Source organism: Tiliqua scincoides, chromosome 9 (genome assembly GCF_035046505.1).
Source record: "Tiliqua scincoides isolate rTilSci1 chromosome 9, rTilSci1.hap2, whole genome shotgun sequence".
Classification (NCBI taxonomy): Eukaryota; Metazoa; Chordata; class Lepidosauria; order Squamata; family Scincidae; genus Tiliqua; species Tiliqua scincoides.
In genome coordinates, this window is record NC_089829.1 from 32,825,823 (window position 1) to 32,843,420 (window position 17,598).

At 45.2% G+C, this 17,598-nt stretch overlaps 1 protein-coding gene across 1 annotated transcript in view; it reads left to right on the forward strand.

Annotated features, from left to right (window-relative positions):
• Positions 1-956: 956 nt before the first annotated feature.
• The window catches only part of LOC136660652 (ATP-binding cassette sub-family C member 12-like), a 55,544-nt gene continuing 38,902 nt past the window's right edge, over positions 957-17,598 (forward strand). The window contains exons 1-13 of the mRNA XM_066637959.1: positions 957-1,049; positions 3,581-3,747; positions 4,670-4,825; positions 6,092-6,239; positions 7,338-7,571; positions 9,101-9,274; positions 9,830-9,977; positions 10,177-10,325; positions 12,375-12,482; positions 13,267-13,530; positions 14,974-15,045; positions 15,899-16,023; positions 17,314-17,386. Coding sequence (XP_066494056.1) covers positions 957-1,049; positions 3,581-3,747; positions 4,670-4,825; positions 6,092-6,239; positions 7,338-7,571; positions 9,101-9,274; positions 9,830-9,977; positions 10,177-10,325; positions 12,375-12,482; positions 13,267-13,530; positions 14,974-15,045; positions 15,899-16,023; positions 17,314-17,386 — 1,911 coding nt within the window. The remainder of the gene's footprint in view (positions 1,050-3,580; positions 3,748-4,669; positions 4,826-6,091; positions 6,240-7,337; positions 7,572-9,100; positions 9,275-9,829; positions 9,978-10,176; positions 10,326-12,374; positions 12,483-13,266; positions 13,531-14,973; positions 15,046-15,898; positions 16,024-17,313; positions 17,387-17,598) is intronic.

Genomic DNA, 17,598 nt, shown 5'->3' on the forward strand with positions numbered 1-17,598 from the left:
CAGAAATGGCTTAAAAAAGGAAAATGTTGCCCAATGTGTGTGTTTGGTTCGCCCTGTTCTGATTTGAAAGATTCTCTCCTTTATCCAGACCAGAAAGGATTGCCAACTGATTATGTAAGCTCAGGGCATGACACCCATGCCAAGAACTGCTGGCAAACAGAGATACTTGACAACCAAACATGAACCCCAGTGCCCACTTTTTAGCTTGCACCCTGGAAAATAAATGCAGTTTTCCTCTTCCCAGCCCTGCCTTTTGAGGATAAGTTTCTAAAGCAATACAGATTCCACCCCCACCCACCCATTATGTGTTCATGTGTGTTGGTGAAGGAGCCTTTCAGAATGAATGCAAATGAGAACTATGTATTGTTGCAAAAAGAGCAAAATGGAAACTCAGACATTATGAGGTTCATAGAGAGGGCAGCAAAGACAGACCATCCACTCATGAGAATTTTGGGATTAAATGGTGATGGATTCCTGGTTGTGCTGACACACTGCAAGAAGAATCTGAGCAAAAGCCGGAACAAGGGAGGATGATAGCTGCAGGGGGAAAAAATTCTTATTTTCTGAAGTAAGTCTTTAAACTTTAAAAAATAAATATAAAAGGGACTATATTATCCCTGAAGTTGAAAGGTGATTTCCAAGCTGGGGAACATGAGAGTGTTCACACTTTGAAAACACTTTTGAGTGTGAATGTGATCAGATATTGTGACCTGCCACTATCAAATATTGGCAGTCCAAGACCATGCATGTCTACTCAGAAGTAAGCCCTATGAACTCTAATGGAACTCCCCGGTAAGTGTATATTGCAGCCCAACCTTTATGGTGTTCGGATAATGCTTATCCTTTTACCTACCTACCTACCTACCTACCTACCTACATACATATTCATTCATTTTTATCTCCCCCTTCTCTTTTATTTGCAAGTGCTACAACCTTATGAGAAGAAATCTGGCAACATGTGTGAGTGTATTACTGAATCCAGCAACAAAAATGCTGCAGAAGAGAGGCATAGAAAAGAGGTTAAGGATGAAGTCATCGGCTTAACCTATGTAAGTAAATATATTATTTGAGCTGCTAGTTAAACATTACTTTTTGGGAGGCAGGTGGTTTGTTTTATCATCCAGGATGGTTAGTGAGCATGTAAGCAATGGGGGAAACTTTCTAGGATATAGTCATCTGATAGCTGGACTTTCTTTCTGCTGTCTCATTCAAATCCATCTGGGCTTGATATTTCCAAGTCGAGCTGGAAGGACTCATCACTAGTCTGTACAATATTCCAGAACAGCCCTTTGCACACAGCCCGGTTGTCCTAATGATGTGCATTTTTCTAGTATGGAATATAAAACGTTACAGTCACAACCCAGTGACAGCAGCCAGCAGGGCCAGTTTTAAGCCATTTGGACCAATTGTTCTCAGTTGGGCCCTGTGCCTAAAGGGTGTTCACACTAGGTTAATCTACTCCAGCCTTGTCAAATAGGCATAACACATTGCCACTGGCATTCTGATTTTTTTTTTCTAAACAAAAAATAAAATTAATATTTTTACCACACCGTTTCACAGTCACTAAAACAAGTGGTTTAGTTATGATTTACTTTTCAAAGCTAATCTACGCATTTTGTTGTAGGCTTACATGTATGTCGTGAAAGTGCCATAAAGCACTTTCGCGCAACCTTTTGAAGAGGGAGGCCAGCCCAAGCCCCACACGGCCAGTGCTAAAAGTAAAAGTCAAGTCATTTTGACACAGGGGTCAGGAGGGGCGGGTGGAGAGAGGCATTCCAGGGTGGGGGGAGGATGGGGGGAGGGCAGGCAAGAATACAGCCAAGCTCTTGTGCTGTATCCTAACTCAGTCCTGGGCAGCCCAGAGCAGCTCAGGGCTGCTTGGATTTGCACCACCTCTTGAGATGAGATAGCCCCACTGGGGCTGCTGTGGCATTACCTGGGGTAAATGCAGCTCATTTTGGCATGGATGCATGCTATGGCGGGAGAAAGCATAGTATTGAACCATAAAGACCATGACCAAGGGGGGAGCTCTCTTTCAGTGGCAGAGAGCACATGCTTTTTGCATACAAAAGTTCAATCTCTGGATAAGAGCCAGGAAAATTCTTGTCTGAAACCTTGGAGAGCAACTGGCAATGAGGGTCAGTCTCCTCATTTAAAGCAGCCTCTTGTGATCACCATTCCCCTTAGTTCCCTTTGGGCATGCAATTTGCCCACACGATGAATTACCTACCCGTGCAACATCAATCTGAGACCTTCATGTCAGTAGACACTCCTTGCTGCTAGTCCTGCTTTAATCCTGGGGTGGTGGTGGAAGGAATGTTCGTGTCCAAAGGTTCCTTGCAAGGTCAGAGTGACTGTTGAGCAGGGCAGTTGGAGAGGGAAGAGAAGTTGGTACAAGTGGACTGACACAAGCAAAGCTTCCTTCCTGGTGGAAGCGAACTAAGGGAATGAAGTAGAGAGAGAAAGGAAAACTATATTCATAGCACTAGAAGAGCTGGGTTTGAGAGAGATGACTGAGCAAGGAAGCATTGGAGATGAGAGATAAGTGCCAACCCTGTTGTACTGAAGCGCTAAACGTTTTTGTTCCATCTTGTGTTTGGGTGATGGGTCGCTGTCTGTCCCCTGTGTTTCTATAGCAGTTTTTTGGTTATAAATAGTTGCCCTCTTCCATTAGGCTGTTGCCGTTATGATTTTATTTATTGTTTTATATATTGTATACTTTTCATCTTGAATTGTAAGTTGCCTTGAGCGTTTGCTCTGGCATAGGAAAGGTAGGAAAGAAATCTTTTAAATAAATAATAATGAATGAAGTGGTGGACAGGAGGCAGAAACGGGTCAATGGCTCTCCTGTATTGCAAGGGCTGCTGTCGCATGGAACTTTGGGCCCCTACCAAACTATGCACATCCAGGGATTCCCACCCCTGGCTTTTATGTCTTTAAGAATGTTGGGGTGGTGCCAAGGAGAGCCAGTTAACCCTGTCCGGTTGACAAGGGTGGGACCTCTGCTTGATCTGCTGCAACAAGCCACTTTTTGTACACCTAAATTAAAATGGCAGCTAGGGCCTGGGCAAGATCTCCTGGTGCCCGAGGCAGTGTGTCCATGCTGCCTTCTTACCTGGTGAAGTATCAGCCTCTGCTGATCAGTATCAGTCTCTGAAGGATCTGTCAATGGCCTCTGCTCCTTCCTAGATTGGAACAGGAAGAAGAGAATGGAGCAGAAGAGGGTGGGCTAGAGCTACCAGCTCAAGATCTCCAGTCCTCTCCTCTGCATTCTCTCTCCTCCTCCATACTTACTCTCTATTCTGCCCCTTCATCTGTTTCCAGTCCAGGGAGTGGAGGGAGGAGAAATATTGGATGTGAACCTTCTCTGGCTGCCTCAATTGGCCTCATGGATGGGCTGGCCCTGAGGGTGGGACATAGGTGAGGATTACTAGCACCGGTTGTTTTTCATGGGAACACTGACTGCCAGAGACATCATTTCTCCCATGAAAGCCAAGCCAGCTTATTTTTTCCAGAAAAGAAATAGCAAGAAAAGTCATTAAAATTCATTGCCTCTTCCTCTTTTTTTTTTACTTCAAAGAGAAATTTCACTGAGGACAAGAAGCCTTGGTACCTGGAGACCAGTGAGATGGATTTATCGGAGCATTATTTGCGCCCAAATTTGGATGAAAAAGAAAGTGGAAAGACTTTCTCCCAGAAATATGCCCAAAGCTTACAGACTATGATTCCTGTTCGCTGGAAAAACAGGCAAGTTGTGTGAACTCTTCCCATATTCAATGTTTTGTATGGTTCCAGTTAGAAATGCTAGCAATGCTTGGACCAGGTTAGGAATCTAGCAGCTGTATTTGGGAACTACCTGTTTTTTGCCAGACAACCTTCAAGGGCAGCCCCATGTACAACACATTGCAGTAGTCCATCCTGGACCATCAGAACATGAAAACATGAACATGAAAAACTGTGGCCAGGATATCTCCATCCTGGGGATGAAGGACACCCTGTGCCACAAAGGTCACTTGCGTCTCTAGTGACAAGTTTGGACCTAGGAGCATCCTCCAGACCAGGGGTCTCCAAACCCTGGCCTGGGGTCCAGATGCAGCCCACAGCGAGCCTTTATCTGGCCTGTGGCCAGCCTCTTGTCCCCTGAAAGCCTCTGGCCCACTCAACTTAACATGACTAGAGCTGTACTCTGATTGCATCTGGAGGGTGTTCTGAGGGCCAGAGAAGGTGAGTGAATGAGCCCACTCATTCATTTATTCATTCAAGTTCCACCTCTAATTTATTTATTTAAATTTTATATTTAAATTTTTTCCGGCCCTCAGCACTGTGCCAGATATTTCATGCGGCCCTCTGGCCAAAAAGTTTGGAGACCCCTGCTCCAGGCTATGAGCCTGCTCTTTCGGGTAGGGTGTAACCCCCTCCAGAACATTCTGAGCAGATAGACCACCCACCTGCAGAACCTCTGCTTTGTTGGGATTGAGTCTCAGTTTATTGCCCCATTACTGACTCTGAATACCAATTCTGCACTTCCATTGTGCCTGGATTTTCTTCCTCCATTGTAATGAAGGGGAAAATGTTCCCTTCTTCTCATTCAGGACAGTGTAAATTGCCACAAAGCCAGCTTGTGGGAACACCATAGTGAAAACACAGTGTCTTTTTCTTTCCCCTGTAGATCTTCTGCAAATCCCATGGATGATGCTGGGCTCTTTTCCTTCGCTACATTTTCGTGGCTTTCATTTCTCATGCTCAGGGGATACAAGCGCACTCTTGATGTGGACACCTTGCCTCCGTTATCCTACCAGGATAGTTCAGAACCCAACGCCAGAAGGTAGCAGTGTCTTTGACCCCTTATTATATGTTTATTATAACCACTTCTGTAAAGAGACAGTGATTTGCATTTCCTGGCCCTTGAGACTGCCGAGTGTAATAGGCAGTTCTTAACCGAAGAAATGATACCTCTTGTAGCATCCTGCAGTGTCACACCTGCGAGGATGGAAGGCAAAGCAAAGTACCATAATTTAAATGGCATTTTCATTGCATGCATGTTGTAAGTAAACCTTCTTTCATCTAACTTCACCATCATTTCATGGAGAAGGTTGCTGTGAGTCCCATTGCTCAGAAGGGATACTGAACTAGGAAGGAAGCCACATGAAGGAGTTGCTCTAGAACAGGGGTGCCCAAACCCCGGCCCACGGGCCATTTGTGGCCATTGGGGACCCCCAATCTGGCCAGTGGGGAGACGTTAGTCTCCAATGAGTTTCTGGCCCTCCGGAGACTTGTTGGAGCCTGCGCTGACCCAATGCGACAACTCTCAGTGTGAGGGCTGACTGTTTAACCTCTTGCTCGAGCTGCAGGCAGAAGGCTCCCTCTGTTGCTTGCTGTTTCACGTCTGTGAAGCAGCAGCAAAGGTGTTCAAGGTGCAGGAGCAGGCTAAGGGCATAATCCAGGCCCTCAGATGGGCTGGCACAAGTCCAGCCTGGAATTGAAGCCTTGGGTAGGGTAGGCTGGTCCTTCTGATCAGGCTGTTCCTCCACTCCTCAGGGACAAACTCCAAACTTGGAGCAGAGGTCATGACATATCAACCCATGGGGAAGGCAGAAGAAAGAACTGCAGGAGCTCCTGCTTTCAACCAGGAGACAAGTGCAGCTTCTCCTCCCCTTCCCAGGTGGCTAAACATCCTCCTAGCCTTTGAGGGTGGGGAGGGGAAGAGCCACCAGTGCACTCATCAAATTGGCACACACTGGTATTTGGGGCCAACATGCACAGTGGGTAGGTGTGTATTCCATATGGAGTGGCCCTGGTGCCAGCACTAGCGACTGGAATTGTGGGCTGCTGACAGCCTGATGCACCTTGCGCTAGCTCAAGAGATCAGCACCTCTTATGTGTGCTAACTTTCTGCCAGCCTCCCTGAAAGCTGAATTGCCCTTGCAAAGTGTTGGATTCTAAAAATACCTCTTCTCTGTTGAAATGTGAAGGCATCTCTTTAGCTCTTGATTAACACAGAAAACACCTAAGCTAGAATGTAACTAGCCACAGTGACAAGTTTCTCTGTGACGGGAGGAAATATACAAATGCGGTGGTTTGCTTTCAACAGGTTTCGACTCCTTTGGGAAGCAGAGCTGGCCAGAGTTGGACCCGAGAAAGCTTCTCTAGGCAGAGTTGCATTTCGATTTCAGAGGACAAGGATTTTGATGGACATGCTGGCAAACTTCACTTGCATTATCTTGAGTGCTTTAGGCCCGGTGAGTGCAGGGCTGGCCCATCCATGAGTTCAATTGAGGTGGTCGTCTCAGGTAGCAGATTGGTGTGTGTGTGTGTGTGTGTGTGTGTGTGTGTGTGTGTGTGTGTGTGTGAGATGGTGGCATGTACCCATCTCAGTCCACTAACTTGGTTCCACTATTGCTACTTTCCTTCCATCCCCTGGATTGGAAAAGGGAGTCATGGCAACTTACAGGAATAAAAAAGATTGAAGACCACTGGACTAGAGCACCATCAGTTAACCCATTTTCGCTTAGTCCATAGGTGAACACATTTGGGGCATTTGGTGGGCCGCTGTGAGATACAGGAAGCTGGACTAGATGGGCCTATGGCCTGATCCAGCAGGGCTGTTCTTATGTTCTTACCCCTGTTGTGTATATACAATGTTGGGCAGAAATGGTTTAAAGGAGGAGGCATCTGGTGTATCCCTTCAGGTACCAGGGGACTGGGATTGGAAAAGGACGAGGGGGTAGAAAGGAACATGGAATGGGAAGAGACTGCTGTGCTAGAGCATTGGAGAGTGGGAGGAGTAGAGGCTGGCACATCTTTGAGTAAGGGGGACAGCATTTGGCATGCTCCCTTGGGCATAAGGAGGTCTTGGGCCAGTCCTGGATGAGTGAAGTGAGACCATCTCTATAAGTAGTCTTTTCTAAGCGGAGGAGCCATAACTGAGTGTTAACCTGTATGTTTTGCACACAGAAGTCCTCATGTTAAATCTCCACTCAAAACATAACAGGGCTGTGTGAGGGAAAAAATTCATGCCTGAGAGACTGGAAGGTTGCTGGCAGCAGTGGAGATCTGGGCTGGGTGCGATGCACCCAGTGAGTGGAGAGGCAACCTTCTGGGCTGGAGTCTTGCAGTATACAAATGTGGCGGTTTGCTCTTGATAGGTCAAGCTCAGGATAAAGCTCAAGGCATATGTAATAATGCATATCTTCAGTGGGAAAGCCCGTCAATGTTTTAAGTATCCCTGAAGCATGGCAGAAAGTAGCACAGCCCTTTGCAATGCAACGATTTAAGAGGCTCAATGGGACTCGCACAAGCTGTGCCCCTCTTGAAGTAACTCCAAAATCCTTTTTCAGACTGTAGTCATTCACAACATCCTCCAGCATGTCGAAAGTGGCTCCAGTGATGTCGTTAAGGGGATTGGCCTCTGTGTAGCGCTTTTCGTCACTGAATTCTCCAAAGTGCTGTTCTGGTCCTTGGCGTGGGCAATCAACTACCGCACGGCCATCCGATTAAAAGTGGCGGTCTCGACTGTTGCTTTTGAGAACCTGCTGGCATTTAAGACGTTGTCGCATATCTCTGTCGGAGAAGTAAGTCTTCAGAATTGCATCCTTTAATTAATTCTATCTACTATTGCACCCCCGCAACTGGTATCCAGAAGCATCCTTCCTCTGAACCAGGAAAGAGCATGTAGCCATCATGAATAGTTGGCAACCTTCAGTCTCGAAAGACTATGGTATAAGCCTACAGCACCCAGTATTCCCAGGTGGTCTCCCATCCAAGTACTAACCAGGCCTGACCCTGCTTAGCTTCCAGTAGCCATTGAAAGACCTGTACTCAAAGTGTCCTTTTGAGTCCCCCTTAAGTTAGTGGCCATCACCACATCTTTGGGATGGTGAATTCCACAGATCAACCATGCTCTGTATAATGTACTTCTTTTTGTCCATCCTGTCTCTCCCACCAGCCAGTTTCAGTGGATGACCCCCCCCCCCCCGTTCTAGTCTTGTATGAGTTGGAGAAGAACTTTTCTTTCTCCATTTTCTCAACATACTGTGTAATTTTAATGATGTATCCCCAAGTGTCTCTATGCCGAAATGCCTCAAGCATTGCAGCCTTTCCTTCTAAGAGTCCTCCAGGTGGATCTGACCCACCCTGTGGGCAACCTGATCAGGTGGGAGGGAGGGTCAGAGGGAGCCAGTCATTTGGAAAGAGCCACTTAATTTACCCTTCCCACTCAGAACAGTGCAACGGTTCATGTGCTGGAGAAGAACAGAGGCGACCTGTTTCATTGCTTAGCCATGAAACACTGTGTAGCCTTCTTTCTCTTAAGTCCAGTACAGTATCCACTACACCAGTGGTTCAGCACTGGAACCCACAATTTGTCAGGACCCACCAGAAGTGATGTCATTAACCTGGAAGTTATGTCATGCCCAGAAGTAACTTAGGACACAATCCTATCCCATTTTCCCACACTGACATAAGGGCAATGCAACTTTAAGGTAAGGGAACAAACACTGCCATACCTTGAGGAGGCCTCCATAACTGCCCCCCCAACTGCAGGATACAGCACATGCCCCACTGGCACAGCTATGCCAGTGCTGGAAAGTTGGTTAGGATTGTGCCATTAATCAAGCAAGAAAATTTTTAGCACCCTCCCCTATATGACAAAATCAAATTTCAATTAAGTAAATTAAAAGTTACAATAAGTATAAGTTTAAAAAAACTATTTAAAATAAAGATTACCCCTCCTAACCCCCTTAAAAAAAATTCCCCAAACATCCCAAAGGCTGCAATTCTATCCACACTTACCCAGGAGTAAGCCTGATTGACTATCATTGTTAGAAGCACGTATGTAGTAGCCTGTTCAAAGTACAGATTTGTAGCTTTTCCCCAAATGCAGTCACATGTCACAATAGCATCAAGTCTAATACATTAAATACAAAATATACATTGAAATGAATGGGGCCCACCTGAAATTGGCTTGCGACCCACCTAGTGGGTTTATCCTCCAGGATTGGCTGACCTACCCTACCAATGCATAGGCAATGACTTGAACACTCCAGGATACAACGTAACTTTCCAACCCACTGAACGCGCAATCACCATTTATGCCTTTCAGGTGATCAATTTGTTGGCCAACGACGGCTATCGAATGTTTGAAGCGGCCTTGTTTTGTCCCTTACCGGTTGCAGTTCCTCTGCTGATGATCATTTGCAGCATCTATTCTTGTCTCATCCTTGGTCCCACTGCACTTATAGGAACGGTTGTTTATATTATATTCATACCCTTACAGGTAAGGGGATTTCCCCCCCCCCCCAAATAATATTGATGAAGTTTCCACTGGCAAATGCAGAGACAAGGGGATTTTTTTGCTCTATAGCTGTTTAAGGGAGTGAGATGGGCATTCGGTGGGCCACTGCGAGATAAAGGAAGTTGGACTAGATGGGTCTATGGCCTGATCCAGCAGGGCCGTTCTTATGTCCTTCTTATGTTGTTATTAGCCAAACTTGATTTTTTTTTTTTCCTAAAAATGAATGGCATGCATGGAGTGGGACGGGGGGCCCAATCTGAATCTAGACAGTCGTGACAACTGCTAAACCTTTGCCAAAATTCCAAACTGGATCAGGCTGTGCTGTCATTTGCCCCAGCTCTTTGCTGCTAATTCTCCCAGGACTAATATTTGTCTTTGATTGATTTGCAAGACACCTTTCAGGCTGACACATCTCAGAGAGGTTCACCTACCACTGCAAAACAAAAATAAGCAAGTTGGATGCTTGAAAATGCCCCTCTCCCTACATGCACTTCTTGGGAGTAGCTCTTGGCTTATCATAATGTTCTTGCCTTGTAGATGCTCATGGCAAAGCTGACATCTGTGTTCCGAAGAGCCGCTATTGTGGTGACTGATAAACGGGTGCGGGTCATGAACGAGATTTTGACTTGCATTAAGCTGATCAAAATGTACGCTTGGGAGAAATCTTTTGCAAAAACCATCAGAGGTAAGGAGGAGAAGCCCCAGTTATTTCCCATTTCCTTGAAGTGCTTGAACAGGGTTGTTTCCGACAATACCTGCGATTCACTGATCGTTGGAGACCCTGGGGGATAATTTAACAAAATGGCATATCGTTGTCTTGAAGGATATCTGATTCACCCCTCTGCTGGCCTGATAATAGGGAGATGCTTTCTTATTCCTCACAGGCATCAGGAAATCTGAAAGGAAAATATTGGAGAAAGCAGGATATGTGCAAAGCGTGAACTCTGCCCTCACACCAATTGTGACCACGCTGGCAATCGTCATGACATTCACCTTCCACACCCTTTTAAAGCAAGAACTCACAGCCTCCGTTGTAAGATTTAGCCCTAAATTGCCATGCCAATTATCATTTTGTTTGTTGGTTGTTTATTTGCTGTTGATTTTATACAGTAGTACTTTATGGTACCCTGAAACTTAGTAAAGTAGGTATTTTTTTTTTTCTATTAAAAAAAAGAAATTAACAGCACAATCCTGAAGTTCCATTTGCCTGGTGCAGGCCTCCCTGCGCTGGCTCCGAGTGTTGCAAACATGCCATAAGGCATGTTTGCACTTATTCAGGAGCCAGAAGCACCAGCACAAAGACATGTGCTTGCGCTAGATCAGCTGTCTTGCGCTGGCTAACACTAGTAAGTTGGTGTCTGGAGGAGGTGGAAGAGGGTGGTGGCGGCTGGAAGGCAGGAAGGTGCTGTTATTGGGTGGGGGGAAGTGGAATGGGGGGAGAATTAGGCCCTGGATGAGGCAGGGTCAGAGGCAGTAGTGCCTACCACATCCAACCACTGCTCCTGGGCCAGACATGGGCTTCCCAGATTTGCACCTGCTAAATAGCTGGCATGGATCTGAGAAGCCCCATGAAGTGTCTGGGGCTTTACCTGGCATAAGGGAAAATATACCCCTTACCCTAAGGTGACCTTCAACCACCTCCTAACTTCAGTAGGATACACTGTGGGCTATGTGGCCTGGCGCAGGTTAGGATTGGGCTGTAAGTCAATTTCAAAATGAAAAAGAGGCATTGTTCCATGGTAAAGCATTTACTTAGCCTGCAGATGGTTCCAGGTTCAGTCTTTGAGATCTCGAGGTTGAGTTAGGAAAGATCGCAGAACCTGAATCTCTGGAAACCCTATGTATCAATAAATAAATCAAAGCAGAGCTTTTGCAACAGTTTAGCTCCATTGCATATATGTCGCTGGCAGGTTTTCAAAAAAAAGAATGAGCCCAACTGGTGCTTAAAATCCCAATCATTGCTGATTATCATGTGTGGTGGTGGAAATGGACCCAGAAATCTGTTTCAGCACCTAGTTAGATGTTTCCTGGATTTTTTTCCCCTAAGGGCAATGTGCTGAACAAATAGGAGCCTTCACTTTGTGTTATTTTTCATGTCACTTGAACCGCAAAAAAATGCCTGGGCTAAGAGAAGGCGAATAAACTTTCTGTATTTATAACACAAGGTAAAATCAAAGTCGTCATTTACAAATCAACACATCTGCCAGTGGAGAAAAGAAAAAATCTACTCAATTCATTTCTAAAAGGCAGCGATGTTACTTACTTAGAAGCAAATGCGATTTTACTCCTTTCATAGGTAGAAATATCCTGTGAATAAATCCATTTGGTTTCTTGAAAGGGGAAGGGGGCACTGGATACTGGAGGAAGAATGGGCAATTCATTTTGCATTAGAATGGTTGCATTCATTTAGCAACCAAAGAATTTCAGGGGAAGGAGACTACATGGGCATCATGGATAAAAAAGAAACACCTGTGGCATCCAAGCATCATTTTCTGGTACAAACTTGTAGCGCAGGCCTGCTTTCTCCAGTCCACTTGTCAGTTTTTGAAAAATGAAGGATTGATTGGTGTCCTTCAGCTTTTTTTTTAAAGTTCCCTTTGTTGAAGCTTCTGGTTGCCAAGTTTGTATTTTTTTTTAGCTAGACACAGTAGCATGACAAGGCTGTGTCTTAATTATACCTGAGTGACAGAGGTCTTTTAGAAGCATTCTGTGGTTGTGATTTGGGGTACTTCAAGTCACATCTTGTTCATTCAGTCTTTACAGAAGGGCAGGTTCACATGACATTGTCACCCATCCATTCTCAAACCTTAAATTTTAAACCCCTGCTCAATCAATTTTTTTTTTAATTTGCTGGTAGGATTTTGCGAGGGGTGGGAATGGGGGTGGGATTTTGCAAGGGGTAGGGGAAAGATAGAAATTTTAAAATTAGCCTATGTTGAAAGAATTGTTTTCACCATTCACCTTGCAACCAACCTGCAGTATAATGAAATGTATCTGTTGTTCGGGAAGGTCTTAGAAGACATGGAAAAAAGCAAACTTTATGAGAGAGACAAACAGCCTTTTAACTCATTTTCCTTTGCAGGCCTTCAGTGTGATTGCAATGTTTAATGTAATGAAGTTCTCAATTGCCATTTTGCCTTTTGCTGTGAAAGCAGCTGCAGAAGCGAACGTGTCTCTCAAAAGGCTGAAGGTAAAAACAAAAAACAGATGATTGAGAATATTTTGGTGTTGAGATTGCAGCAGGTGCTGGGAAAGCAGCAGCAAAACAGTCTGTTTCACAGCGGCTTCCTGCACAATACAATACCATGTTTAGTACCCATATGGGCATTGCTGTGTCATGGGTCGCTGACCCAGAAATCTATAGTTTCTGAATCTGTTGTGTATTGTATTGACTTGTCTGCCTGCTCCCACACAAATTTGCCTGAACACTGAGAAATGAACTCTTCTCCAGGTGCCCCTGCCATCTTAGGCAACCATGGCCTTTTGGGTGGTGAACTCTTAGGCAACCATGGCCTTTTGGCCTTTTGAACTCTCTCTCCACCGGCTCACCAGCTGCCAATCAATGACTTTGGGCAGCTCCCCACTCCACAGCAGACATCAGAGCCATCTCTTTAACAGCAGTGTGGTGTAGTGGTTAGCCTGCTGGGCGATGACTAAAACAACTCAGGTTGAAATACTCCCTCAGTCAAAAAACCGACCAGATGACCTTAAGCTGGACATACTGTACTTGCCGAGTCTAACCTATCTTGCAAGGTTGTTGTGAAGGTAAGAGGGGAGTATGGACACCTCCTGAAGTCCTTGGAGAAAAGGGAGGATTAAAAATATAGCAGTAAAGAAGCTTGCTACAGACTGACTGGGGGAAAAAAAACCAAACACAAAAACACCCAGTTCATATCTCCAACATCAATTTGATATGGATCAATTGGCCCTGCAGCATTTTGTGCTGATCTTGACTCTGCCTTTTTCTCTTCTAGAAAATTCTTGTAACTGAAATTCCTCCTACATATGTGATAACGTTGAAGGGCTCCCCAAATGCTGTTGAATTTGAAAATGCTACCTTGTCCTGGGAACAATCCAACGAAGAGAGCGCCAACGTCAGCAAGGAAACTATTCCAAATGGGAAAAGCGTTGACAGACAGACATCAACGACAGAATCTGTTGTTTCTCACTCTCAGACATCAGATAAGAAGAGCAGCCGTGGCCTTGCCCTGTGCAACATCAACTTCACTGTACAGAAGGTAGGTATCCCTGGCACATAAGTTTTTTTTAAAAACGAAATTCAAGTATAAATTGACATGAAGGTGATTGTTAACCAAAGCAATCACTGTAGCCAAAACTCTCAGTTACCACATCTTTCACTCCTGTTTTCTAGTTCCCCCAAAAAGAGTGAAGGAGAAGGTATCACTTTCCTTTCTATATTTCTGTTACACCTAATGTAGCAGATGGACAAATAATAAACAAATCAATAGCCCCTTGGCAGGCATTCTGGATCTGGCTGTGCCCCCTCAGGGGCCATATTGCAGTGGCATCCACTTTGCCGTCCCAGAATTCCGCTGGTGCCTGCAGTCTGCACAAGGTTGTGGATACATTAGGGTATCATTAAAGGGAAAGAAATTATCAGTCACAGCCCAAACCTAACTAAATTCCTGCATGACAATGCAGCAGTGCTGATGAAGGCTCTCATGGGGGGGGGATTTTGTCTGCTGGAGGTCTCCTCGGGGTAAGAAGACATATGTCCCCTTGCCCTCTGGTAAGCCCCAGCAGCTGCAATGGGTTGACTTGGACCTACACTAGTAATACACACACAAGTCTGAGTTGGTCTGTGCAGGCAGATCGGGTCTGGAAAGAGGGCTTGGAAATGGCACATGCTGGCCCTAGCAATCCTGCCCCCTCTTGGGTCTGCCCCATTCAGCCCCTGCCCTCCCCTGCACTGGACTTACTTGGTTTGGTGGGCTTCCTGACAACTACCAGTGCACGTGGGAATGCTCCGGTCTTCTCACTGGCTTTTTAGCTCTCTGCACTGTTTCAAAGTGCTTTACAGTGCTTTTGTGATAGTGCGCACCCCCAGGATGTGTTTTCCTCCAGTGCAGAGGTTTGTTAAGATTGGGCCATTAGTCTATTTTACATTATAGTGCAATTTGGTTGCTGCTTTTCAACCAAAAGCTTTCCTACGCCTCTCATGACAGTAATGAAATGCGGCAGCATTGAATTAAAATGGCAAAGACCAAATACAAAGAGGAATAATAAGAGAAAAATAAATAATCACATCCAAGCAAATAAAAAGAAAGAGGCATTCAGGAGTAGCCATTCTTAGAACAGAGTCACTCATATGTTATTGGTGTTTCTGTCCTGGGACGCAACGCAGCTTGCAATAACACAAGCAAAATAGAACATTCCTGTACATAAGGAACCATGTTTACAAGACATAAAATCTACAATTAAAATAACAAACAGCCTGTTGCTATTATGATTATTATTTACGCTGAAGGGACATTTCAAGATTTAGTGCTTCAAGATTCCAAGATACCTTGGGCTAGTTTTGGAGGGTTGAGTGCAGTCTTCTATGCTTAAGACATTGGGGGAGGGGGGGAATCACCCTGTGCATGCACATGAAGCATTCTGTTGGGGAAAGTTCTTTGTCATTATGAATACATCATCTTCCAAATAAATGTTCTTCATAGGGCAAGGTTTTGGGGATTTGCGGCAATGTTGGAAGTGGAAAGAGCTCGATCATGGCAGCAATACTAGGACAGGTATGCAATGCATTTAATTTTTGTAGTTAAAGATGCAGTATTTAACAATCTGCAGGTGATGTATTGGATGGATACAGAGAGCAATGCCACAATAGCTACATCAGCTTCCCAGAGAGAAAAAAGACTTATAACCCAAGGTGCCTTCTTTCTTGGCTGGCTCTTGCCCAGTCTGTCCACTCTGCTCTCTCTTGTCACTTGGCACTCAGATCAAATCTACCTGTCTCTTCTTCTTTCCTATTAGCTGCCGGAAAAAGGCTTTCTTTGCCCTTTTTACTGACCACCTGAAGGCAAGGAAAGGAGTCACCTTACACCACAACCCCCTCCCATTGGGTAGCTCCTCCTTGAGGGTCTTTCAAGCAAGAATAGACTTGTCCATACAAGAAGCCCTCAAACTGCCTCTTGATTTGCACAGGCCTACAACTATAAGCAACTGAAAACCAAGGATGGTTGAATCAATTCAGGATATTTTGGGGGTGCTGAATCCAAAAATGGCATTGTTTTTGCCCAACTGCCTCTGTTTTTGGGAGTGCGGCATAGTCATCTTATATGCTGATTCAAGCAGCTTCCTCATGAGGAAGCTGCTTGAATCAGAACTAGAGCAGATCAAGTAAAACCGATGCCAAATATACCCAAGAATAGGTCTAACTTTTACGACAACAAAATGTGTGTAGGCCTGTGTTATTAACTGAGCAAAGCAACAGCCAGCTGGCATGCTGTGTTTAAGAAAACAGTTTGATCTGCAAAGGTTTGTCATCACAACCCGCCCATATTATGTAATTTCATGCCAATGCAATAGGAGTGCAGGAGATCTGACATTTCATTGCACCATGATTTCACTGTACACTGTTTTCAGATGCATCTGTGCGAGGGGAGAGTTGCTGTGGATGGCACCTTGGCATATGTATCACAGCAAGCGTGGATATTTCATGGGAATGTCCAAGAGAACATCCTCTTTGGCGAAGCATATGACAAAGAAAGGTAAACCCTGCCTGAGACCACAGAGGACCCATGGAAACATTTTCAGGGGTGACAGCAAAGGTGGTGGAAAGCAGGGAACTGGCCTATGAGAAAGTATTTGTGGACATCAGTTCACTCCTCCTACAGTCCTTTTGGAGTGGGGGTGGCCTCAGTGTTCAAATTATGGGGAAAGAGATAGGGGGCTTTTAATGAAATCCACCAGTTTCATTACTTGATTTCCTCAGTTTCCCCTTGCCCAGTTGTTCCCAAAATCTTGCAGCATTGCAAGAGATCTTGTGAGAATAGTGCGAGATCTTATACGACTGCGCAAGATTTCATGTGATCATGACCTGGTGAGCCAGAAAGGCCCCAGGGCACCCCATGAATGTGCCATGGTGGCCTTGGGCGCCACAGTGCATAGACTGGAAACCACTGCCCAAGCCTGACTTAGTGCCCAATCCTATCCAACTTTCCAGTGCTGATGCAGCTGCAATGCAGCCCCCAGGTAAGGGAACAAACACTCCCTCACTTTGAGGAGACCTCCCTGTCTGTTCGATAAATTGAGCCCTTACTTAGCTAAATTGTGGCCTCTCCAGAGACTTCTAAAAATAACTGCTGGGGCAAATTGCAAAAGCTAAGAAGGTTTGTCCCCCATAACCCAAATTGGGCTTGAAGAATGCACAAAATTGTACTTTCTAGGCCTGTCCATGTCTGCTGCGTGTTCTTCCTAATGTTCCAGTTCACAGCCCATGTTTTTCAATTATCACTCTGCTTGCGCTTCCATGTAGTGTAAGAAACTCCACCTGCCATTAACTTGTGCATGTAACTCTGAGAAGGGGGAACCCAAACACCCTGAAATGTGTGGCTGGCTCACAAATTGAAACATCCTTGAAAAATCCAAACTAGCAGCTAATGAGACTTGACATGACTAATTGATGTCACTTCAATCTGTGCGCATTGCTTTTCATTTGGTGAGAATAATTAAGCCAAGCTTCGTGAACATATTACACTGCCTGCTGGTGAGATGCACCGTTGATCCGCCTCGCCCGATAGATGGCAGCGGCTGGTGGCTTGGTCCACAGCTACTTGTGATTTGATTGGCTGGAGAGACCAGAGATTGAGCCCAGGTCCTTCTCCAGAGAAGGCATGTGCTGTTCCACTAGCTATGGCTTTCCCTTTTGAGAGAGAGAGAGAGAGAGAGAGAGAGAGAGAGAGAGAGAGAGAGAGAGAGAGTCTTCTCAACAAGCCTATGGTATAGGTTGAGTTGAAAGAAACTGACTGGTCACTCAGTGGACTGTTTAAATTCTTTAGGTACAATCTTGCCATTGAAGTCTGTGGTCTGAAGCCAGATCTGGAGCTTCTTCCATATGGAGATATGACAGAAGTAAGTGTTATTGTACAAAGTTGATTTAATTCAGACTTTCGGGGCCTGCTATGGAGATGAACTGTTCTTTCTACTTTCTGACTAGTGTCTCATCTCAGGGCTTTTCCCAATGGAACATATATACTTAAAAGTGAAATACTATGCAAGTCTATTAGGCTGCAATCCCAAGCAAACATTCCCCGGGGGTAAGCCCCACTGGACACAATGGGACT